The following is a 25,805-nucleotide window of genomic DNA, read 5'->3' on the forward strand; positions in this document are numbered from 1 at the left end:
TACTGGGACAATTAAGTGAGATGTGTTGGGATCCAAGCAATACAGCTAAGAATAAATAAATATTTTTACATTGGTTGTTTCTGACAGTTTATTCTTGACTATTCCAAAAAAACATGATCTGGGTCAGTGTATGGACGTTTATATGGTTTACCTTAAACAGGATGAATACATTTCTACCACCGCATACCTACCAGCATTCTCTATAACGCTTACTACTGACAAACCCATGGATAGTGTATGTTTTTGGAATATGGCTGCTGAAACTACAAGAGACAAACAGATCTTTTTTTTTTTTTTTGAGACGGAGTCTTGCTCTGTCGCCAGGCTGGAGTGCAGTGACGTGATCTCGGCTCACTGCAACCTCCACCTCCCAGGTTCAAGCGATTCTCCTACCTCAGCCTCCCGAGTAGCTAGACTACAGGCGCGCGCCACCCACCCAGATAATTTTTGTATTTTTTTGTCGAGACAAGGAGGTTTCACCACGTTGGCCAAGATGGTCTCGATTTCTTGACCTCGTGATCCGCCCACATCGGCCTCCCAAAGTACTGGGATAACAAGCGTGAGCCACCTTGCCCGGCCCAAACAGACCAGGTTTTAATTTTAAGTCCTCCTTTTCTAAAGCAAAGAAAGCAGGCAAGTCTGGAACTAGCTACCAGGCTTCTCATGAAAAGTCCAGCAGTTTTCTTCATATTACCACTCAAAAATTCTAGAAAGTGTGCTCAACTCTTGCAAAGTAATAGCTACTGAAATCATCTAAAAATTAGTATTCCCTATCCCCCCATCCTCCTACCAGCCTTTCAAATTAATGGAGTCATATTTCCTGCTAATTAAATAAAAATTAGAAGCAATGAAAGGGCTTACACACTAAACAGTATTTATGCTACAAAAAATGCCATACTTTAAAAATCAGTCATCTTTTTGTCCTGTTAAAAAAAAGATTTAAAAAAGATAAAGCACCAATTTAAAATTGTACATTATATATTATAATGTTAATACATTATATCAAAATATTGAAGAACATTGTTTTAATAACACCATGACAAAAGAGTTAGTTAAATAATATAATTTTAACATAAGTAAAAAGTGAATCCATACCAAATCTTAATACCAAAGTAAGCATTACTTGTTTAGAAAAATGATTAGAGGGCCTTAACAGTCAGTATATATTTAAAGAAAATATTAAGCAGATAATGAACAAAATCAATTTTTAAATTTTACTTATTACAGAATCAATTATGACATTCGTACTTTTGCTTTTATTCAAAAGTTCTGTTGGATTTATCTCAACAGATTAAGATTAAGGACCACAATATGATAGTCAAGAACTTAATTTTAGTGTACAAACTGCTTTAAACTACATATACGTTTTCAGAGTTAGGGAAATATAATATAGTATCCTTCAGTTTAAATGTTGAGAAGAACTTTGCAAACATACAGAAGAAAAACAATTTTTATATATGTTCCTTTGGTTCACTAAACTTCCTCCTTTTTGATACTGACTCTTGACTAGAATCAAAGTGATGGAGGACCTGTCAAAAGAAAACAATTATTAATAATAGATACTGTCCTGTTTAAATGTCTTTTAGATTTTTTCATGTATCTGAGATTTCTTTCCTTTTTTAAAAAAATTATGCCTAGCATACCTAGCATAACTATTTCCTACTATGATAGGATATCTGGGTTTCTTAAAAGTAGAGTAAAATTGGCAGGGCACAGTGGCTCACGCCTGTAATCCCAGCACTTTGGGAGGCCGAGGCAGGTGGATCACCTGAGGTTGGGAGTTCAAGACCAGCCTGACTAACATGGAGAGACCTAGTCTCTACTAAAAAAAATAACAAAATTAGTCAGGCGTGGTGGCGCACGCCTGTAATCCCAGCTACTTGGGAGGCTGAGGCAGGAGAATCTCATGGCAACCTCGACTCAGGAGGTCAAGGTTGCCATGAGCCAAGATCCCGCCACTACACTCCAGCCTGGGTGACAAGAGCAAAACTCTGTCTCAAAAAAAAAAAAAAAGTAGAGTAAAATTTATTAATATCTTCCAATGGCTTCTGAAGTATATACTTGCAAAACGTATGATCTTCAATAGGATTACTGTAGTAGTGAGAGGATAGATTTAACATTATGTCCTCAAAATAGCCAAATATTTCATAGCAATAAGAAGGGAAAAAAAGATTTAAAAATAAACTACAAATAGACAAACATTCTACCTTGAAATCATGTAAGATTTAATTTATGTCTTGCTTTTGTACTCTTGGGATGTTAACATTTGATTTTTAAAAATAGTCTTAAGTTTTCAGTTGTTTAATTTTAACCTACTAATAATACTAAAATATCTAGTTAGAAAAATATGAATAATTAACTCAGAAATGACAAATACATTATTTGATTTGGTAAAATAAGGTTCTAAATATGAAACAACTATACAGTTTAGGTCAGGAAAAATTTTCTTTCTCCAGAGGTACTAGAAGGAGACCATATATTTTTAAAGAACACATGGATTTAGTAACTTATCCTCCTTCTACTTTAGTTTTGGTCTCTAGAAAGCTCAGATCAAATTTGTGGCCCAATTTCAGTTCTATGGAAACAAAATGGCCATAATATTCTTGTTCTGTCACTTTCTCATTCTACTTATATTTTTCCTGACACTGATTTTTAATTTATATTATAGTTCCTCCAATTACTTTAAATCATTCATGGAATGAGACCAGAGATGTTTCATGGAAAAAACTAGTAAACCAACATACTGCATCTTATTTCAAAATCAGCTCGATTTTTAGAACAAAATATATTTAAACAAAATTTGAATATCAGAGCTCTCTGGTAAATTGAGGGATATAAAATTCATCATTTGAATTTAATCTATAAATGATATTCTGATACTTGCCATTGTATTCAAACTATAAATTATCATAAGACTTACTATTCTCCCAGATTCATGGTGACTTCTCTTCCGATTTTCTCTGGAAGATTTTACTGGTGGATTTCCATTTGCCTCCACAAAGATAGAATAATTACTAGTTGGTTATTTCTCAAAGAACAGCCAATACTTTGCTTTTTCAATCTTATGGAACAATATGCAATATTTATATATTTATTTACTTTTTAGAGAGAGGGTCTCTCTCCCTCTGTCACCCAGGCTGGAATGCAGTGGCACAATCATGGCTCACTGCAGCCTGAAACTTCTGGTTTCAAGTGATCCTCCTGCCTCAGCCTGCCAAAGTGCTGGGATTATAGGAGTGAGCCACAGTGCCCAGTTTGACATATTTTTTTTTAAAAACAGCTTTATTGAGATATAATTTAGATACTATATGATTCACCCATTTATAAGTATACAATTCAATGATTTTCAGTACATTCTCAGAGTTGTATAACCATCACCACAATCAATTTTAGATCACTTTCATCACCCTAAAAAGAAATCCCATTTCCCTTAGCTATCACTCTCTTATTCTGACATCCTCCCATGAGCCTCCAGGCTGTCTCAATAACTTTCCCGGTTCTGACTTTCAAATGAATGGAATAATATGTGAACTTTTGTGAGTAACTTCCTTTAATTAGCATATTTCCAAGGCTCATCCAAGTTGTAGCACATATTGGCACTCCATTCTTTTTTATGGCTGATATTCAATTGTATGAATACACCACATTATTAATCCATTCATCTGTTGATGTATATTTAAGTTTTTCCCATCTTTTGGCTACTGTGAATAATGCTGTATATACAGTTATTAAAATGAATATTGGAAATGACAAATGATTAGGTGTCATATAACTATTCTCTAAAAGGACATACTTCTTTTCTAATGTTTGAAATGTTCTTTCCAATGATAATTCCTTAGTATATATAATAATGAACATTTTGATTGCTTGCCCTTTTGTAACCACAATTCAGTAATAATTCTCAAAATCAGGAGTACACTGGCTCAGTGTTCATGTCCAAAAGTGTGTGCAATTTCAGAAATACATTTATGTCCTCAAAGCATCTTAATGTTACATTACAAGGAAATCTTGCTTAATAATTTTTAAAAAATGCTGGTCTCTATCCCTATATCCTAGCAAAGGTTATTCATCCAAATAGGAACTGGCTAGGATGAATATTTTGCTTCTATAAGTAGTACATCTTGACATTCCTTTATCTCTTGCTTTCATGAGCATACTCATTTGAATGCTGTCTTCTGCCAGTTCTAACTTCCCATTGAGAAAAGGGGTGGGGGAAGACACCTAAAAATGGCACTATAATGAGTAGTGTTCTGATAAATGTTTAATAACCAGCTCTATGAGAGAAACAACCCCTGAGGCATTTGCTGATTTCCGTGCTGTGAATACTACCAATATGTCCAATTTAAGCTACCAACATGACATCTCTGAGTGAGGAGTTGGAAAGAAATGTTCTAACACACCACTAACAGAGTGAGCTATTTCTTTCCTAAACTTTGGATAATTTTATATATTTTACAGAATGCTTTTTCTTCACCCCTGATGAACCTTTGAGAGTAACTTAAAGTCTAAAATAAAATATGAATTTTGATTTAGTATAATTCATACCAAAAGCTAAAATAAAGCAGTGATTTTTTTCCCTTAAGAACATGAGATTCATTTTATACAAGATATATGCAAAAGATTAATTAGTAATATCTTATTAGCAAGATACTCAGTTTATAAGATCGAGCATGGTGCTTACTTTGGCAGCAAATATGAAAACAATATAGATATGCAAAAGATTAATTTGTAATATCTTATTAACAAGATACTCAATTTATAAGATTGAGCCTGGTGCTCACTTTGGCAGCAAATATACTAAAATTAGAACAATATAGAGAAGATCAGCATGGCCCCTGTCTAAGGATGACATGCAAATTCGTGAAGCATTCCATATTTTTCAGAGTGAACAGACAACCTACAGAATGGGAGAACATTTTTGCAATCTATCCATCTGACAAAAGTCTAATATCTAGAATCTACAAGGAACATAAAAAATTTACAAGAAAAAACAACTCCATTAAAAAGTGGGCAAAGGACATGAACAGACACTTCTCAAAAGAAGACATTTATGTGGCCAATAAACCTGAAGAACACTCAACATCACTGGTTATCAGAAAAATGCAAATCAAAACCACAATGAGATACCATCTCATGCCAGTCAGAATGGTGATTAAAAAGTCAAGAAACAACAGATACTGGTGAGGCTGTGGAGAAATAGGAACACTTTTACACTGTTGGTGGGAATGCAAATTAGTTTAACCATTGTGAAAAATGGTGTGGTGATTCCTTGAAGACCTAGAACCAGAGATACCATTTGACCCAGCAATCCCATTATCAGGTATATCCCCAAAGGAATATAAATCATTCTATTATAAAGATACGTGCATGCTGACTGGGCATGGTGGCTCACGCCTGTTATCCCAGCACTTTGGGAGGCCAAGGTGGGTGGATCACCTGAAATCAGGAGTTCGAGACCAGCCTGGCCAACATGATGAAACCCCGTCTCTACCAAAAATACCAAAAATTAGCTGGGTGTAATGGTGGCCGCCTGAAATCCCAACTACTCAGGAGGCTGAGACTGGAGAATCACTTGAATCTGGGAGGCAAAGGTTGCAGTGAGCTGAGATTGCTCCCTTGCACTCCAACCTGGGCAATAAGAGCAAAACTCCGTCTCAAAAAAAAAAAAAGATACATGCATACGTATGTTCATTGCAGCACTATTCACAATAGCAAAGACATAGAATCAACACACATGCTCATCAATGATAGACTGGATAAAGAAAATACGGAGCCATAAAAAGGAACGAGATCATGTCCTTTGAAGGGACATGGATGGAGCTGGAAGCCATTATTCTCAGCAAACTAACACAGGAATAGAAAACCAAACACTACATGTTCTTGCTTATAAGTGGGAGCTGAACAATGAGAACACAGGGACACAAAGAAGGGAACAATACACACTAGGTCAGGGGGCCGGGGGTAGGGAGAGCATTAAGATAAATAGCTAATGCATGTGGGGCTTACTACCTGGGTGGTGGGTTGATAGGTGTGGCGAACCACTATGGCACACATTTATCTATGTAACAAACCTGCACATCCTGCACATGTATCTTGGAACTTAAATGAAATTTTAAAAAGAAAAAAAAGAGATTGAGCATGGGAACATTCTGGCATTCCAGGAAATTTCTCTGGGAGCCTGGATGATAGTATCACTTCTTCCCAAAGGCTTTTCTGGATCCCTCCCTTTAATATACCTTCAGTAAAATTAACCATTCCTTTCTTCGTGCCTGCCTATGTAGTCTATTCAGACTTCTATAGTGGCCCTATATCATCGCTTGTTTATTTCTAGTTACTGAACTTTAGCCAAGACCAAGAAGTGTATGTTATTCAGGTTATATCCCAAGCACCTAATAAAGTACCTGATACATAATAGGTACTTAGTAAATATTGGTCTAATAAATGAAATATTCAAATAAACTCACATATAGAGGAGAATTACAAGGATAGAATGGAAAACAAACCTAAAGAGATATTTACCATTTTATTCTGAAAGACTTTTCCACTTCTCGTTTTGCCTTCAGACATATCAAGTTCAGATGTTTTATTGACTAACTGCTCAACCTAAAAAAGAAAATAATTACACAGAATATAACTTAATAAAACCTTTTTATAACACAATAAATGGGGTCCAAAAATTTAATCACATAAAATTTAGGGTCTTGTTAAGTTAAAACCAATAATTTTGCGTTGGTTCATACTGTCACCAAAAGAACAAAAGTAAAGATAGTGAAACTGACAATTTACACAATTGGCCAATCGCTGAACTGAGAAAGTCCCAAATGATCACCAGGCATTACCCTTCCAGAAGACAAGAAGTTTAGTCTACTCATTTGAGAAATAGGCTGGGCAGGGGAAGGTAGACAATCAATCATTAATCATATTATTTCCAAGTTCATATTACCTAAATCTATTATTTCAGGATTTTACTGTATTTGAAAAGCAAAATAAAACACGTTATGCTCAAGCAAAAGTGAGGTGGAACTATCGAGTTTGTACCTGAGAATGAGAAATGGAAAGATCTGAACTTTGTTTAGACCTCATAATTTCATCTTCCTCACAAACTAAACTTGGTTCTGTAAAAAAAAAAAAAAAAAAAAAGTTAAGCAGGTATAGATTTGGAAGTGAGTTAATCTATATTTTCATTAACTTCTTACCTCCAAGTTCAGACGATCCAGGGACTTTTTCCTGCTCTTCCATTTTAGTTTCAGTGTCCAAATCATCCTACATAATTATGAAGAAAAAAATGGACACATTTCAAGAAGAAATAAAAATAACTGAGCAGAAAACATTCATGAACTAATTTATTTTATGTGAAGGCTAAATACAATATAAAACTACTGGCCGGGCATGGTGGCTAATGCTTGTATTCCCAGCTCTTTGGGAGGACATGGAGGGAGGATTGCTCAAGCCTAGTAGTTCCAGATTAGCCGGGGCAACATGATGAGACCTCGTCTCCACAAAAAATTTTTAAAAATTACCCGGCTGTAGTAGCATGTGTCTGTGGTCCCAGATATTTGGGAGGCTGAGGTGAGAGGATCACTGGAGCCTAGAAGTTTGAGGCTACAGTAGCCTTGATCATCCCTCTGCACTCCAGCCTGGAGACAAGACTCTGCCTCAAAAACAAACAAAAAAACCCAGGCCCAGCGCAGTGGCTCGCATCTGTAATACCAGCACTTTGGGAGGCTGAGGCAGGCAGATCACTTGAAGGAGTTGGAGACCAGCCTGGCTAACATGGTGAAATCCTGCCTCTACTAAAGATACAAAAATTAGCCAGGCATGGTGGCATACGCTTGTAATCCCAGCTACCCAGGAGGCTGAGGCAGGAGAATACCTTGAACCCAGGAGGTGGAGGTTGCAGTGAGCTGAGATTGTGCCAGTGCATCCCAGCTTGGGTAATAGAGCAAGACTCTGTCTCAAAAAACAAAGCAAACAAACCCAAAAACCTACAACTGCCTTATGCTTGCTAGAAATAAAGTGGTCCTAGAGTTACTATCGAAAGGCAACTTATTAATCCAAAGAAATACCATTTTTCTTTACTTTGCAGGGTTGTTTTAAGGACAAATGATAAAAACATATAACTTTTGGCTTGGCAAGGTGGGTCATGCCTGTAATCCCAAGACTTTGGGAGGCTGAGGCAGGTGGATCACTTGAGGTCGGGAGTTCAAGACCAGCCTGACCAACATGGAGAAACCCCGTCTCTACTAAAAATAGAAAATTAGTCAGGTGTGCTGGTGCATGCCTGTAATCCCAGCTACTCAGGAGGCTGAGGCAGGAGAATTGCTTGAACCCAGGAGGTGGAGGTTGTGGTGAGCTGAGATGGTGTCATTGCACTCCAGCCTGGGCAACAAGAAAATACACACACACACACACACACACACACACACACAACTTTCTCTAAAATGTATGATGATTCTAAGGTCTTAACACTCTTTGAGTGCACTGAATTAGACATGTTCACACAACAAACTACCGCTTCTATATAGCTCTGGAATTTCCATACAAATGTTTGCATACACTCTAAATATGCCCTAGCTCTCTTCAGAGAGTTATTGAAGTGTAAGCTCAGTCATGCTATCATAGAAATAGCAACAGGTTTAATGTTTACATTATAATCATTGTTCCCTTTGTGGTACATGTGAAAGATTTAAATATTTTAAAGATTGCTACAAACACCCCAGCCACATTTGTTATAAAGCAAGACTGAGATTTAGGTCTTAGAAAAAAGTTTTCTTCTTTGACTGAATTGGTTGAAAATTTATTGAATTTTCCATGTGGTCATGGAGCCTAATCAGAATAGTAAATCTCTTTACATAAGTACTGTATCCATAATTTAGAATAAATTGAGACAGAGAAAACAAGAGAAGTGAGAGTGAGATTAAAGGACATCGTGTTAATGCTGGAAAGATTAAAGCAACTATGACTTACACATTTGCTGGAAGTGAGGCAACCAAAAAACCCTTTTATACTACTATTCATCCATTCACTCAATGAGTACTTAGGATGCACTGATTACAAATCCAAGTGCTAGGCACAGGATGATGACAAAACTGAATAAGACACTTTTCCTGACTTCAGGCACTTCCAGGCTGCTTCAGAACAGTGACTTTCCAGGCTCTGGAGAAATTCAAGCACAGGCTACCTGAACACTTAGTAGGGATGTCGTAGAAAAGATTCCAGCATTAGCTGGGGGTTGGACTAGTGCAATGTTTTTGAAATTATGCCCTAGAGTCCTAGGGGTTTGCTCAGAGTCCACTATGAAGGTAAGTGATGTAGAGAGTGGCAGGGCCTCCAGGACCATCCCTGCTTCAACCAGAATAGTTGTGCTTTTAAGTTCTAGTATCATGATGTTTGGACTAAGTAAAAAGTTTTAAAACTATAGGCCCAGACTTAAGGTCCCTTCCAACCTTGAGTTTATGATTATAACATAGAATTTACGCAAATGTTAATGGGAGCTATGAAAATCTTCAGAATTGAGTCAAACATTTGTTATTATTGTTCTTTGTAACTCTTTAAATACACTTACATTTCTATAATGCTCCTGTTCATCTTCTACATCTTTGTCTCTCAGGATTTTTGGAAATGGTGTTTTTATTTGTTTTGGTGATAGTATACTTGAATCAACATTTTCCATTCTTTCTCTCTCGGTGGTCACTTTTACTTTGAAGGTGTGAAAAGGTGTTGAGACTTCTCCCACATTTAAATACATAGGCTCCCCTTCAAATATAACTCCTTCACAATCACCATCCTTAAAACCAGGAGGCTGATAATCTGGGGGTGTAACTGCAAAAAAGTAAGTGTAAACTGCGCTGTTCGTGAAATTAAAGAAAATATTAGTATTATTGTAAAAACACATGTGATTGCAGATATTTCAAACAGTAGAGAAGAGCATAGGCCAGGCGTGGTGGCTCACGTCTGTAATCCCAGCACTTTGGGAGGCCGAGGCGGGCAGATCACCTGAGGTTGGGTGTTTGAGACCAGCCTGACCAACATAGAGAAACCCTGTCTATACTAATATAAAAAATTAGCCGGGCATGGTAGCACATGCCTGTAATCCCAGTTTGAACCCGAAAGTCAGAAGTTGCGGTGAGCCGAGATCATGCCATTGCACTCTAATCTGGGCAACAAGAATGAAACTCCGTCTCAAAAAAAAAAAGAGAAGGGCGTAAGCTAAAACATAAGAATCACTCTCTTACTGTGTCCAAGTCCCCATTTTATTCTCTAAAGATAAGTTTGTTTTTTTCACTTGACTGTCTGTGACCTTGAGTAAATTATTTATCATCCCTGATTTAATTTTCTCATCTGTCAAATGGGGAAAATAATAGTACCTACTTCATAGGGTCATTGTGGGAATTAAATGAAGTACAAAATGTTGAGAACAGAATTGGCACATAGTAAATAATAAATGTTAGTTGTTATTTTGTTGCTTTATGTTCTTCTAGAAGATGTCCATATTATAAAAGATATTTCATATTTACATAGGTTTTAGGATATATATATATATATATAAAATTCCTTAAAAACACAAATGAGATCATACTGTTCTATATCTAGCTGGTTTTAATTTAATAACATATGTTGGATGACGTAATTTATCAGCACCTTCTTTTTAACAGCTTGTGTAGTATTCTATTATGCAAATGGACCAAAATTTATCTGGTCCTCAATGAAGAACACTCAAGTTGTTTCCAGTTTGTTAATATATTAGCCGATGCTATCAAAATCCTTCTATAACCTTGCATATTTGCACAATTATGTTCTCAATATATTTTTCTCACTGTAGAATTTCTGGATTAAGGATAATGTGCCTTTAAAATTTTGATACTACCAAATTGCCCTCTAAAAATGTTGAACCTGTATACAGTCCCTCAAGAATATAAAAGTGCTTGGTTGGCCAGGTGCGGTAGCTCACGCCTGGGAGGCTGAGGCAGGTGGATCACTTAAGGTCAAGGAGTTCGAGACTAGCCTGGCCAACACGGTGAAACCCCATCTCTACTAAAAATACAAAAATTAGCTGGACTTGGTGGTGCGCGCCTGTAGTCTCAGCTACCCAGAAGGCTGAGGCACAAGAATCGCTTGAACCCAGGAGGTAGAGGTTGCAGTGAGCTGAGATTGTGCCACTGCACTCCAGACTGGGAGACAGAGCAAGACTCTGTCTCACACACACAAAAAAGTTACTGTTTCCCCACATCTTTGTCAATAATGGGTTAACAAGTTTTATCAATCTGACAAGTGAAAACTGATAACTCATTGTTAAGTTTCTTTAACTGAGTGAGGTTATACTTCACATGGATATGTTCTTATCACTAGAGAAGCATCTATTTTAAAGCTTATTTTTGGCCGGTTGAGGTGGCTCATGCCTGTAATCCCAACACTTTGGGAGACCAAGGTGGGTGGATCTCTTGAGGTCAGGAGTTTGAGACCAGCCTGGCCAACACAGTGAAACCGCATCTCTACTAAAAATACAAAATAGCCAGCTGTGGTGGTGCACACCTGTAATCCCAGCTACTGGGGAAGGTGAGGCAGGAGAATCACTTGAAACCAGGAAGGGGAGGTTGCAGTGAGCTGAGATTGTGCCACTGTACTCCAGCCTGAGTGACAGAACAAGATTCTGTCTCAAAAATACAAACAAACAAAAAGATGATTTTTGCAAATCTTTCTTTTTTGAATAATGATATTAAATGTAAATTTTATAATTTCAAAAACTTTAGGCCAAGCGCAGTGGCTCACGCCTGTAATCTCAGCACTTTGGGAGGCTGAGGCGGGCGGATCATGACGTCAGGAAATCGAAATCATCCTGGCCAACATGGTGAAACCCTGTCTGTACTAAAAATACAAAAATTATCTGGATGTGGTGGTGCACGCCTGTAGCCCCAGCTACTCAGGAAGCCGAGGCAGGAGAATCGCTTGAATTTGGGAGGAGGAGGTTGCAGTGAGCTGAGATTGCACCACCGCATTCCAGCCTGCTAACAGAGCAAGACTCCATCTCAAAAAAAAAAAAAAAAAAAAAATTTAGGTGCTAAAAATATTTGGAATGGAAACCAATTGTTTCAGTAATAATAAAACATAGGTACCAACTGAAACAGGATGTATTGCAAATAGTACCTTCATCGTAGTAAAAAAGTTTCATGGTCAAACAAACATCATTAGGTAAAGGCCCCAGATTTTGCATTAGGACATAAATCTTGCGAATGAGGAGAATGCTTGCTTTCTTGGTGTCAGTAGATGACATGCTAGATCTGCTGCTTTGGTTTTTACTAGAAAAGAATCACATAATTAATTTCTTCTATAAAACCTGTGGCTTCTAATATCACAACTGTATATTTTAACTATTTGAGATTATTTCTATTATAGCATTAAGTTAACCTGAAAGTTACATGGGTTTTAATGTCACTATTATACAATTTTAATATTGATTAATATGATTGCAAGAAATCAATAATTTTACTTAAAGTGCATTTTATATAAAGTATTTAAAGGATGCAAATGATGTTTTAAGATTATATTTCTAATCACCTAAGTTCTCTTTCTGCAATTAAAATTGCATATGATAAGCCACAGAATCCTGGCTTGAAGCTACTCCAAGCCACCACTCCATTTTGCACAGCCACATCTTAATGGTTAGTTGGGGATGTCCCCACAGTTTCAGAATGAATACTGAAGTTTAGCTGTATAGCATAATATGAATAAGTGATAATCTATAATACAAAAAGAAAACTATAGAACAATACCTTACGAAGTCCATGAGTGGTCCATTATTGGTGTATTTGAATTTGAATTGGTAACATTCTGAAATTGTCTTAAATAGAAAATATTGCAGTTATGCTTCTGATATTCAGTACTGGCTGCTAAATAGCTATATTCTGTTTTTGTATGACTCAGCATTTAGTCAATACTTTTTCTGCCATATTAATCCCTATTGGTCCATTGAAGCTTTTGATTCCTCATAGTCAGTTCTCATGGTTTGAGATTTGGAGCTTCAGGCTTGGAGAGACATTTACTTCCCAACTCATTGTAATGTATGTTATTTATACTACATGGAAGGAACTCCTTAGCAGGCAGATAAGGGAGGCAGCATACCTCAGCAGAGTGGCTAGCACAGGGCTTAAATCTTTGCTATACTGTAACCACAGGCAAGCCACTTAAGCATTTTAAGTTTTAGTTTCCCCAGCTGAAGAAGGGATGGAAGACAGTACATATCTCATTGGTAGTTGTGAATTAATATTCACAAATGGGATAATTTATACAGGGTACTTAATAAAGTATCGGACATATGGTAAACATTCAATAAATGGTATTAGTTATCAATAAGGTTGCTGATTTACTGATAGAAAAAAGGCACAATTAAAAAACATATGAAAATAAATGAACATTTTCTAAACAATCGATCAGTTTTCTGAACAATCTATCAATTCACAGCCTTTACCCAAATGATCTGCTTTGTCAGCATGAACACATGCTAAGCATTAATTGCAGGTGTGAGTATCAAAGACAAGACAAATTCTCAACCCTCCTGAAGCTTGAATTTGCTTTCTTTATATTTCATTGCTTACACAGTGATTTTTTTTTTAAGATGAAGTTTTGTTCTTGTTGCCCAGGCTGGAGTACAATAGTTTGATCTCGACTCACCACAGCCTCCACCTCCTGGGTTCAAGTGATTCTCCAGCCTCAGCCTCCTGAGCAGCTGGAAATACAGGCATGCACCACCAGGCCTGGCTAATTTTTTTTTTTTTTTAACTAGAGATGGGGTTTCTCCACATTGGTCAGGCTGGTGTCGAACTTCCAACCTCAAAGGATCCACCTGCCTCAGCCTCCCAAAGTGCTGGGATTACAGGCGTGAGCCACTGCACCGGGCCCACAGTGATGTTTTTAAACATCTTTTTTAAACACCAGTTTAAATCAATCTCTCCTTGACTGAATGAAATATTATATTTTATAGCTATAGCATAATGGGTAAACATCCAAATTGTGAATGGGCCTTCCTAGGTTCGAAACCTGGTTCTGCCACTGTAACCTTAGGCAAGAAACCCCTTCTACCTAGATTTCCTAATCTGTAAAGTGGAGATGCTAATAATGATTACCTGATGAAGGTTGGGATAAATAAATGAGATAATGCACATAAAGTCCCAAAGAACAGAGCCTAATATAGAGTAAGCACTCAATAGATCTTTCCCGTTTCTATTTTCCCTTTCATGTTCTCCCTGCTTTCTCATTCAATTGTAAAATAAATAGGTGGCTATCACTGGATTGGGAAGAATACTCTAAGTTTAAGGATGACTTTCTTACTTTCCTAAAACTCAAGCCCTTTCATAATTCTAAAATACAGTATAAAAAATACTGTAAAATGGCTGGGCATGGTGGTTCATACCTGTAATCCCAGCACTTTGGGAGGCCGAGGCGGGTGGATCACTTGAGGTCAGGAGTTCAAGACCAGCCTGGCCAACATGGTGAAACCCCATTTCTTAAAAAAAAAAAAATTAGATGTCAGGAGATTTAAGTTATTTCTAACAGTTTGTAAGCTTTGTGGCCTAAGATCAGTCACATAATCTCTGTCATGTTAATCTGTTTAAAGGCAGCAATACAAGCCCTGCCTTGCTTTAGAAGAGTTTTATGAAGCTCAAATGTGAAAATATATATGAAAGTACATTTATTAAAGCACAATGAAAGCATAAGATATTCTTATATAATAGTTTTATGTTATTTTTAGATATTAGAGGCATTATGTTTCTTTAGTAACTCAAGTACACTTACCTGAGGATCTTCTGGGTTTGTGTATACCTATTTAAAAACAATTTACAATTGAGTTATCTAAGGCTAAGTATTCAAGAACTAGATTGGATGTTTAGACTAAACATTGTATGAACTCAGCAGAACAAACAAATAAAAATGACCCCCAAAATATTACTTTTCTGCTCCATTGAATAGATCAGTTATTTGAATAATGTGATATAATCAATTGATAGTTTTAGTGTCATTTTATTAAGCAAGGCCAAATTTGACCGTTATTAAAAAAAGAACACACAATTAAAAAATACTTACAGCTAGAACAACCATCCTTAGCTGAAATACAACAAAGAACAAAAATCTTACTTGTAGTCTATAAAATATTTTTTCATGATGAATCATAAGAATTCTTTGTCCTATTTCGACTTGTATTCCTAATAACGAATAATCATTGCAGATCTTGACTTCATAAGATCAATGCCTATAAGGCAGTAAGTACCTTAGGTATGCTTTCCTACTCCCCAAAATATCTATTGCTACTAAAATCACTGATGGTTGAAATTCATGTCAGCACTTTATTTCATTGACTTAAGCAAAAAGGACATTACTTCTAGTTACAAGAAAAATATATATTGTGAAATAACACAATATATGTGTTATATTGAAAACAGTGATAATGGATTAAAAAAAAGAAAAAGCAGAGAGTTCAGGGCCCTACGAATTTAACAAAGGGAGGAAGTTTTGGAGACCATAGGAAAAGAAAATCATAGAAAATAATTTAATCAAGCCATTTGCCAAAAATCTGAGTCATCTTTGATTTTGATCTTTTCCTTATATTACACAGCCAGTACATCAACAAATCCAATTCGTTCTACTGCCAAGTCTATCCTGAATCTCCTCTCTCTGCTATCCTGGTCTGAGCAACCATTATTTCTCACCAGTACTATAGTAATGGCCTAGGATCAGCCGGGCGCCCTGGCTTCTGCCTGTAATCCCAGCACTTTGGGAGGCTGAGGCTGGCGGATCACGAGGTCAGGAGTTTGAGACAAGTCTGGCCAACACGGTGAAACCCTGTCTCAACTAAAAATACAAAAAATTAGCTGGGTGTGGTGGTGTGCGCCTGTAATCCCAGCTACTCAGGAGGCTGAGGCGGGAGAATCGCATGAACCCAGGAGTCGGAGGTTGCAGCGAGCAGAGATTGTAGCATTGCACTCCAGCCTGGGCAAGAGTATGAGACTCCGTCTCAAAAAAAAAAAAAAAAAAAAAGTCATGGCCTATGATATGTTCTCCTTATTCCCAATCTTATTCTCCCTCTACAGCATATTCTTTAAATCATGGGCAGAGAAATTTAAAACAATTTTTTTTAAAGACAATATCTCTCTGTCACTCAGGCTGTAGCGCAGTGGCACAATCTTGGCTTTTTGCAACCTCTGCCTCCTGGGTTCAAGCGATTCACCTGCCTTAGCCTTCTGAGTAGCTGGGATTATAGGTGCAACCACGCCTGGCTCATTTTTGTACGTTTAGTAGAGATGAGGTTTCACCATGTTGGCCAGCCTGGTCTCAAACTCCTGACCTCAGGTGATCCACTCACCTCGGCCTCCCAAGGTGCTGGGATTACAAGTGTGAGCCACTGTGCCTGGCCTAAAACAATTTTTAAATGTAAATCGAATATTACATTTCTGCTTATAAGGTTTGAATGGCTTTTCTTTGCACCTAAAATAAAATCCAGTGAATGCTCTGGCCCTACTTATCTGCCTAGGCTCAGCTCATGTTATTTTCTCCCACTGCACAACTGCACTCCAGTCATATTGGCCTTCGTTTTGTTCCTGGAACTCTCTAAACTTCCTTCCAATTCTTTGCATTTGCTGCTCTGCCAGGAACATTCTTTCCCAAAGTCAATGCCTGGCTGGTTTCTTCTCATTCGGGTCTCTTAAATGTCACTTCCTCAGGGAAGCTCCTTTGACCTTCCCATCTAAAGTTACCCTACCTCTCCATTTATCACATACTTCTGCTAAACATTTTAACGGCATTTAACATGATTGGAAAGTATATGACTTACTTGTTTTATTAACTACTTGTTTTCCTACTATAGAAGGGACCCTCTTTGTTTTGTTGATCACCGTTAGCTTACCCGGTTCCTACCTAGAATGGATGCCTAGCACGTAACAGGCACTAGATATTTACCATGCCTTAAAGGTGAAGGTTAAGGACCGTGAATAAAAATTCATCTTCTTCACAATTAGCCTAGTGCTGGACTTCATTATACATGTTGATACTAAATTATGCTAAGTATGCAAAAACGCTTATAATCTATCTTAAAACCTTCTTAATTTTGCTAACTCAGAACTTGTGACAGTTTAACTTAGATTATGTGGAAATTCATTTTTAATTCATTATTAAATTATTAGTATAAACAAACTTGTAGAAGGCATGTGAAACTAATGAATAAACTACATGAAAACTCTTTAATTCATTAATTTTTTATAAGTTAACATGTGTTATTAATATAAATAAGTGTTAAAAAAACAAAACTAGCTTGGAAAAATTTGTTTAGCATTAATTCCATTAGCTTTAAATGAGTTAACTATTAGTCTTCAAAATACTCAAATGTTTAGGCTTTTCACTAACTCAGACCACCTACACTCAAGTTAGTTTAAATAAATGTTTTACTACATAATTCCAGTTAGATTTGTAGATCATAAACCATGGAAAAAAAGGACAAAGAGATTGCAAGACTTACATATTTTTTCTGTAAAGCATCATAACATCCTAGCATCCTAAAAAAATCAAGGATTCATTTTAGACTGAATGCATTTCCAGAAAATAGTTACTTTCATACATTTCCACATTATCTCATTACTAAATAACATAAAAATATCTTATTCAAGCTCCCTTCTTATTAACTAGCTTAAAACAAGACAAAACATAAAAAACAATGTGGCAGAAATGTAAAATGATGATAGGGATGGAAGAGAAAATACAAAATATCTGATAGCTATTTGTGGAGAACAATAGTAAAATAAATGAAACCTGCTTGCATGGAGCATAAAATAAAGAAATATTAATTTTTAATTTTAATTTTATTTTTTACATGAAGTCGTCATCCAGGCTGGAGTGACAGAGACAGGGTTTCACCATGTTAGTCAGGCTGGTCTTGAATTCCTGACATGCCTCGGCCTCCCAAAGGGATTATAGGCATGAGCTACTGTGCCTGGCCAACATTTATTTTTAAAATTTATTTTACCAAATACCCAGACTTCCAGGATAGGAAACCTTCAGCGGCAAATTTAATGACCTACAAAAATGCTATCTAGCATTAAAGGATGATTCACTAAAATTTGGTTAAACACCAAAAAGTATCCAAGGTATAAAAAAAGTAATATGAGAAAAAATAATTTTCCCTCTTTAGGTATTGTTTTACTTGCCATTTCACTAACTGTGTAGATCCTGGGCAATTTTTATCTTCTCTCAGTATTTTGACACAAAGATCTAAACACAAAAATAATAAAATATAGAGTTACTTAAGAACAGCAAACAACTAGAAATTTTAAATGTGTATTACAGGTAAATTATTATTATAGTTATTATCATTTTGAAACAGGGTCTCACTCTGTCACCCAGGATGGAGTGCAGTGGCATGATCTTGACTCACTGGAACCTCTGCTTCCTGGGTTCAAGCCATTCTCCCACCTCAGCCTCCTGAGTAGCTGGGACTACAGGTGCATGCCATCATGCACCTGTAGTGCATGTGGCTAATTTTTGTATTTTTTGGTAGACAGGGTTTCCCCATGTTGGCCAGACTGGTCTCGAACTCCTGACCTCAGGTGATCTGCCTGCCTCGACCTTCCAAAGTGCTGGGATTACAGGCATGAGCCACCATGCCCAGCACAGGTAAATTATTAATAGCAAAAACTAATACCCAGATGATTAATATTATTAATGTAATTAAAGGAATAAAGGTTATATGAATGCAGTCTTTTAATATTTATTATAAAATTCCATCATAATAAGGATGCAAGTTGATGGGTACAAAAGTATTTCATGGAAAAAATTGTAAAATCCATAAAATTAGATATGTTGCTTTTATGCCATTGTTATACAGAAATCTCAGAATCTTATCCCAATAACATACTTCGAATCTTATCCCAGTAAAATACTTGTAAAGGCCAAGAAGTTAACTAGCTATCAAAAACAAAGAGGCCTGCAAAGAAGCAACATGCAACAAAGTGGAAAAGACTGACAGCGTCTCATATCCTCAGGTTTCTTATTTGAAAAAGAGAGATTTATAGGACTGTTACATGAATTAACAAGATATCATACATAACATAGTGCCTACCATATTGCCCAGCACATAACTGGTATACAATATTTTGCATGTACAATGAGAAATAAGTTATTATTGTAGTACAAACTGGCTGTATTATTTTTATTATTTTAATTTAAAAAATGGAAATGGAGTCTCCCTTGTTGACCAGGCTGGTCTTAAACTCCTGGCCTCAAGTGATCCTCCCACCTCAGCTTCCCAGAGTGCTAGGATTACAGACATGAGCTTCCACTCCTGGTCCTGGCTGTATTATTTTTACTTTCTAAAAATAGTACAATCCATTTTTTTAATACACTACTACTGTACAAAGTTATAAATAACAATGTTTTCTATCTATCTCTTTCATCATTATAAGCATAATTTCAGGTAAAATCATACTTGAGAAACTGAGGAAAAATTTTGTGATTAAGTGCTTTTAAAAGTATTGAATATGGCCGGGCGCGGTGGCTCATGCCTGTAATCCCAGCACTTTTGGAGGCTGAGGCGGGCGGATCACAAGGTCAGGAGATCGGGACCATTCTGGCTAACATGGTGAAACCCTGTCTCTACTAAAAATACAAAAATTAGCTGCGCATGGTGGCACGTGCCTGTAATCCCAGCTACTCAGGAGGCTGAGGCAGGAGAATTGCTTGAACCCAGGAGGCAGAGGTTGCAGTGAGCTGAGATTGCGCCACTGCACTCCAGTCTGGTGCCTGGTGACAGAGTGAGACTCTGTCTCAAAAAAAAAAAAAAAAAATTGAATATATATATTTAAAAACCATTTAGGTATCCAAACAAAAACTTGTTTATCAATGTGGCATTATTCATAGTAGCCAAAAAAAGAACCCAAATGTTCATCAACTGATGGAGGGATAAATAAAATGTGCTACAGCCATACAACAGAACATTATTCAGCAACAAAAAGGGATGAAGTGCTTATCCATGCTACAATATGGAGGATCCTTGAAAACATTATGCTAAGTGAAAGCCAGTCACAAAGGACCACATTTTCTTTTTTTTTTTTTTTGAGACAGAGTCTTGCTGTGTCACCAGGCTGGAGTGCAGTGGCACAATCTCAGCTCACTGCAACGTCTGCCTCCTAGGTTCAAGCGACTCTCCTGCCTCAGCCTCCCGAGTAGCTGGGACTGCAGGCATGTGCCACCATGCCCAGCTAATTTTTGTATTTTTAGTAGAGACAGGGTTTCACCACATGGGCCAGGATGGTCTCCAATTCCTGACCTCAAGTGATCTGCCTGCCTTAGCCTCCCAAAGTGCTGGGATTACAGACATGAGCCACTGCACCTGGCCAGGACCACATTTTATATTATTTATATGCAATGTCCAGAATAAGTAAATCCGTATAGACGGAAAGCAGATTGGTGATTGCCTAGAACTGGGAAGGCCGAGGGGAAGTGCATAGTGGCTTAATGGGTATGGAGTTTCATTGTAAAATTGACTGTGGTAATAGTTGTACAACTCTGTGAATATAGTAAAAATAATTGAAATGTACACTTTAAACAAGTGAACTGTCAGGTATGTAAATTGTATTAATAAAGCTTCTATTAAAAATAAAATTTCTAAGTCAAAATTATAGTTTTAGAGCAAGCCAGAAAACATAATTTTAAAAGAAAGATTTAAAATAAATATTATATTACCATCTAGATATCTTGTTCCATAAGCGCATTCTGGAAATATTCCTCTCAAATACGTGATACAGGATACTGAAACTGCTAGGAGCCTCTTCACTAACACCAAAGACTGGTGTTCAGTTGATATCTTATTGGGAAATACCAGTGCACTCTAGAATTCAAGGGAAAATAAAACACTATAAATTTACTAAAAATAAAGTTTCCCTGGACTTAACATAGATCCTATTTTGCATAAGCACAGTACTCTCCCCAAGAATTCCTCCCTATATTGGGTAGTAACCCCTCAAGAGTCAGAGTGGTGTGTAAAATGTGAGGGTGTTTCCCTAAAACACCCTAACAGACACATGCAAAAAGTACCTACAAGTCTTTAAAAATTTTTTTAAAAATTGAGACAGGGTCTCACTCTATCGCTTAGCCTGGAGTGCAGTGGCATGACCACAGCTCCCTACAACCTCGATTGGATGCCAGTTGATAGGCACAAAGCATTTCATTAAAAAAGTATAGGACGGGTGCAGTGGCTCACACCTGTAATCTCAGCACTTTGGGAGGCCGAGGTGAGTGGATCATGAGGTCAGGAGTTCAAGACCAGCCTGGCCAACGTGGTGAAACCCCATCTCTGCTAAAAATACAAAAATTGTTGGGCATGGTGGCACGTGCCTGTAATCCCAGCTACTTGGGAGGCTGAGGCAGAGAACTGCTTGAACTTGGGAGGCAGAGGTTACAGTGAGCTGATCGTGCCACTGCACTCCAGCCTGGGTGACAGAATGAGACTCAGTCTCCAAAAAAAAAAAAGTATAGAATAATTATATAATTATTCAGATTATATTTGAATATATCAAAGACTAGTCTTTTGAGGATGAATAAAACAAATGTTAATCATGGCTGGGATTTTTTTTTTTTTTTGAGATGGAGTTTCGCTGTTGTTACCCAGACTGGAGTGCAATGGCACATCTCAGCTCACCGCAACCTCCGCCTCCTGGGTTCAAGCAATTCTCCTGCCTCAGCCTCCCGAGTAGCTGGGACTACAGGCGTGCACCACCATGCCCAGCTCATTTTTGTATTTTTAGTAGAGACGGGGTTTCATCTTGTTGACCAGGATGATCTCGATCTCTTGACCTCATGATCCACCTGCCTCGGCCTCCCAAAGTGGTGGGATTATAGGCGTGAGCCACCGTGCCCGGCCTCATGGCTGGTATTTTTAAAACACCTTTTTGGGACACGCATATAAAGTGTTTTTAGTTTATTCACAGAGGTGTGTGTGTGCAACAATCACCACCATCAATTTTATAACATTTTCTTCTCCCCAGAAAGGAAACCCATACCAATTAGCAATCACTCCCTGTCCCTTATCCCATCCCATGTCCCAGCCACTAGTCTTTTTGTCCCTATAGGTTTGCCCATTCTATACATTTCATATATGACATTTCATATATCCTCCCACAACCTCTAAAATGAGGAGGATCCAAATGATCCTCCTGCTGAGACTACCATGCACCACCATGCCTGGCTAATTTTTTTTTTTTTTTTTTTGAGAGATGAGGTCTCACTATGTTACCCAGGCTGATCTCAAACCCTTGGGCTCAAGTGATTCTCTCACCTGGGCCTCAGCCCAAAAAGTACCTACAAATCTTAAGCATCCCCTTGCAGATTAACTGTCTGTAAATACATAATACATGGATAGATAACATTGATTTTTCTCTTTGGTCACCAACTAGGCTTAAGAGGTTAAGTGTAATGCAAAATCCCATACAAAGATGACAAATTCATATTTGTCTCTGGGTTACAAATATTCATTTTCTTTTCTTTTTGAGATGGAGTCTCATTCTGTTTCCCAGGCTGGAGTGCAGTGGTGCAATCTTGGCTCACTGCAAGCTCCCTTACTGGGTTCAAGTGATTCTCCTGCCTTAGCCACCCTCATAGCTAGGATTGCAGGCATGAGCCACTGTGCCTGGCCTCATTTTCTTATTTCTTTATTTTTATTCTGCTTACATATTGAACATTTATGTTCTGGAGGTGGACTGCTATGGACAATAATTCATCAAAGCAACAAAGCAGTGTTCACTAATACTTAATGTAAGTTAAATGTGAATGAGCAATTTAATACAATGCAGCAAACATCTAATATAATTCTCAATTGATTCAAAATACTTCAGCAAATATCTTCATTTCTAACCCTAACCCTAACCTTGGTATCATAAAATCCTCAAATAGTTGAGACCTAACTTCCAAATAGAACAACAGAGTAGCTGAGACTTCAAGAAACAATAAAATCAGCTAAATTAAGATCTACCAAAATACAAGAAATAATACCATGGAAGTCCTCTGCAACTGGGCGGTGGCCATCTTCTTCTGATAGAGTATTTTCTTTAATTCAACCTTGTGACACAAATACAAGCTTTCACTTAGAGCTCATTTTTTTCTCTAACATTCCACTTTCCCACATATAAAATTCAAAAGAATTTCAGTGAACAAACTTGAATTTCTTAAATTAAAACAGAATCTTCAAAAATGTAGAGGTGGATATTGCAGAACTCTTTTGAGTAGGGTCCTGATTTGAAGCCATTTGACTCACAGGTCTCAAGGAAATGGGTTATTAAGAAACTCTCTAAGAGGACTTTTTAAGGTACAATCTTCCCATTTTTATTCACTACACATATTCAAACACGGACAGCATTGTACAGGTAGGCATTAGGTAATGAAAGACTGCCCCTGGCAAACGCGCTAACATCTTTTACTTTTATTTCTTTTCTTTTCTTTCTTTTTTTTTTTTTTGAGACGGAGTTTCGCTCTTGTTACTCAGGCTGGAGTGCAATGGCGCGATCTCGGCTCACCGCAACCTCCGCCTCCTGGGTTCAGGCAATTCTCCTGCCTCAGCCTCCTGAGTAGCTGGGATTACAGGCACGCGCCACCATGCCCAGCTAATTTTTTGTATTTTTAGTAGAGACGGGGTTTCACCATGTTGACCAGGATGGTCTCGATCTCTTGACCTCGTGATCCACCCGCCTCGGCCTCCCAAAGTGCTGGGATTACAGGCGTGAGCCACCGCGCCCCGCCTATTTCTTTTTCTTTTTTGAGGGGACGGAGTCTTGTTCCGTCACCAGGCTGGGGAGCTCACTGCAACCCCACCTCCTGCCTCAACCTCCCGAGTAGCTGGGACTGCAGGCGCGCGCTGCCCCGTCCGGCTAGTTTTTTTCTGTTTTAACAGAGACGGGGTTCGCCATGTTGGTCTGGCTGCTCTCAAATCCTCCTGCCTCAGCCTCCCAACTTGCTGGGATTACAGGCGTGAGCCACCGCGCCTGGCCCCCATCTGGCTTGAATTCGGCTGGACGAGTTTACGGAAGGGGCAGACTTCATAGAAGAACCTATTTCAAACGTTTCAAGTTATTCTGACAAAGCCTGGATTCGCTGCCCGTATTCACCTCATCTCAAGAACCTCAGGTGACAAGGACGTTTACATTTTTCCCCGCAAATGTTTTACCTTAAGACCTTAGGAAACTTAAAAGGAGGGGGAAGGTGACAGAAAAAGGGATTAAAAAGTAAAATACACCCACAAACACACACATATACACACTAATAAATATTACATTACGTGTGAGGCACGGACGCCGGAGAGCAGACGAGCTGCACGAGGCTGCACGCGCTCTGCCCAACGCGCATGCGCCTTCCTTCAACGGTCACCCGCTGGGGCGCGACAGTGGCTTTTCGACGTCTGGTCAAGGTCATCTTTCCCGCCAAGCGCCGCGCAATGCACACTGGGAACCTCAGACGCAGGAAAGCTCAGCGCCACGTCTCAGGCAGGGAAAAATCAGACACAAGGGGGAAGGTTAAGTAACTGCATGTGCCGTTACTGACTTTTGATTTTTCTTTTTCTTTTTTTTTTTTTGAGACGGGGTTTTACTCTGTCGCCCAGGCTGGAGTGCTATGGCGCGATCTCGGCTCACTGCAACCTCCGTCTCCTAGGTTCAAGCGATTCTCCTGCCTCAGCCTGCCAAGTAGCTGGGTTTACAAGTGCCCGCAACCATGCCTGGCTAATTTTTGTATTTTTAGTAGAGATGAGTTTTTGCCATATTGGCCAAGCTGGTCTCGAACTCCTGACCTCAGGTGATCTGCCCACCTCCGCCTCCCAAAGTGCTGGGATTATAGGCGTGAGCCACCACACCTGGCAAACTTTTGATTTTCTTATTGGAACGACCACAAATTGCATTCCCACCTTCCTGTGTCTTCAGGAAACCAGTTGCTCTAGCAGTCTTTTTAACCATCTCCACTGTGTTATGTCACTGGGGACAATGGATAGCTTTGAATGTAATTTGTCTCATTTAGAAATAAAATAAAATCAGAGTGGGTAGGTATTAATAGTTGGAGATTAGTAGTACAAGCTTCTTAGCTTACAGATTATTGTATGTCCAAATACATTTCTTAACAGTGTCAACACACAGACATGCCTTGGAGATATTGCAAGTTCAGTTCCAGACCGTGCAATAAAGCAAATCACACAATTTTTTTAAATTGCATTTTAGGTTTTGGGGTTCACGTGAAGAACATGCAAGATTGTTGCATAGGTACACACGTGACAGTGTGATTTGCTGCCTTCCTCCCCATCACCTATATCTGGCATTTCTCCCCATGCTATTGCTCCCCAACTCCCCACCCCCCGCTGTCCCTCCCCTATTTCCCCCCAACAGACCGCAATATGTAGTGCTCCCCTCCCTGTGTCCATGCGTTCTCATTGTTCAACACCAGCCTATGAGTGAGAACATGCGGAATCACACAATTTTTTAACTTTTCCTGTGTGTATAAGTTATGTTGGCTGAGTGTGGTGGCTCATGCCTGTAATCCCAGCACTTTGGGAGGCTGAGGCAGGACGATTACTTGAGGCCAGAAATTGGGGATCAGCCTGGGCAACAAAGGGAGACCCCGCCAGTACAAATAATAAAAAAAATTAGGCGGAGGTGGTGGCACACAACTGTAGTCCCAGCTACTAAGGAGGCTTAGGTGGTGGCACACAACTGTAGTCCCAGCTACTAAGGAGGCTTAGGCAGGAGGATCCCTTGAGCCCAGGAGTTGGCAGTTGCAGTGAACCCTGTTTGAGC

General features: G+C 38.4%; 1 protein-coding gene and 1 non-coding gene across 7 annotated transcripts; one reads left to right on the top strand and one right to left on the bottom strand.

Annotated features, from left to right (window-relative positions):
* Positions 1-960: 960 nt before the first annotated feature.
* On the bottom strand, positions 961-24,374 carry HORMAD1 (HORMA domain containing 1). 6 transcript variants are annotated; one of them, XM_008984285.5, is made up of 15 exons: positions 24,305-24,374; positions 23,026-23,091; positions 20,722-20,866; positions 18,189-18,252; positions 17,504-17,540; positions 15,079-15,099; positions 14,791-14,817; positions 12,771-12,838; positions 12,145-12,296; positions 9,566-9,822; positions 7,197-7,263; positions 7,039-7,115; positions 6,520-6,603; positions 2,921-2,992; positions 961-1,529 (listed from the first exon to the last, which is right to left on the bottom strand). In XM_008984285.5, the coding sequence occupies exons 2-15, from the start codon at positions 23,056-23,058 to the stop codon at positions 1,452-1,454; spliced, it is 1,182 nt and encodes a 393-aa protein (XP_008982533.1). In that variant the 5' UTR covers positions 23,059-23,091; positions 24,305-24,374; the 3' UTR covers positions 961-1,451. The 6 variants fall into 6 exon arrangements, with proteins under 6 accessions (XP_008982533.1, XP_035136042.1, XP_035136043.1 ...); XM_035280151.3 differs by having other exon boundaries at positions 24,300-24,374; XM_035280152.3 differs by having other exon boundaries at positions 24,135-24,374.
* LOC118149311 (U6 spliceosomal RNA) lies at positions 4,774-4,880 on the top strand. Its single transcript, XR_004736700.1, has one exon. It is a non-coding gene; the product is annotated as a U6 spliceosomal RNA (small nuclear RNA).
* Positions 24,375-25,805: the final 1,431 nt, after the last annotated feature.

Source organism: Callithrix jacchus, chromosome 18, assembly GCF_049354715.1.
Source record: "Callithrix jacchus isolate 240 chromosome 18, calJac240_pri, whole genome shotgun sequence".
In the NCBI taxonomy this organism is placed as follows: domain Eukaryota; kingdom Metazoa; phylum Chordata; class Mammalia; order Primates; family Cebidae; genus Callithrix; species Callithrix jacchus.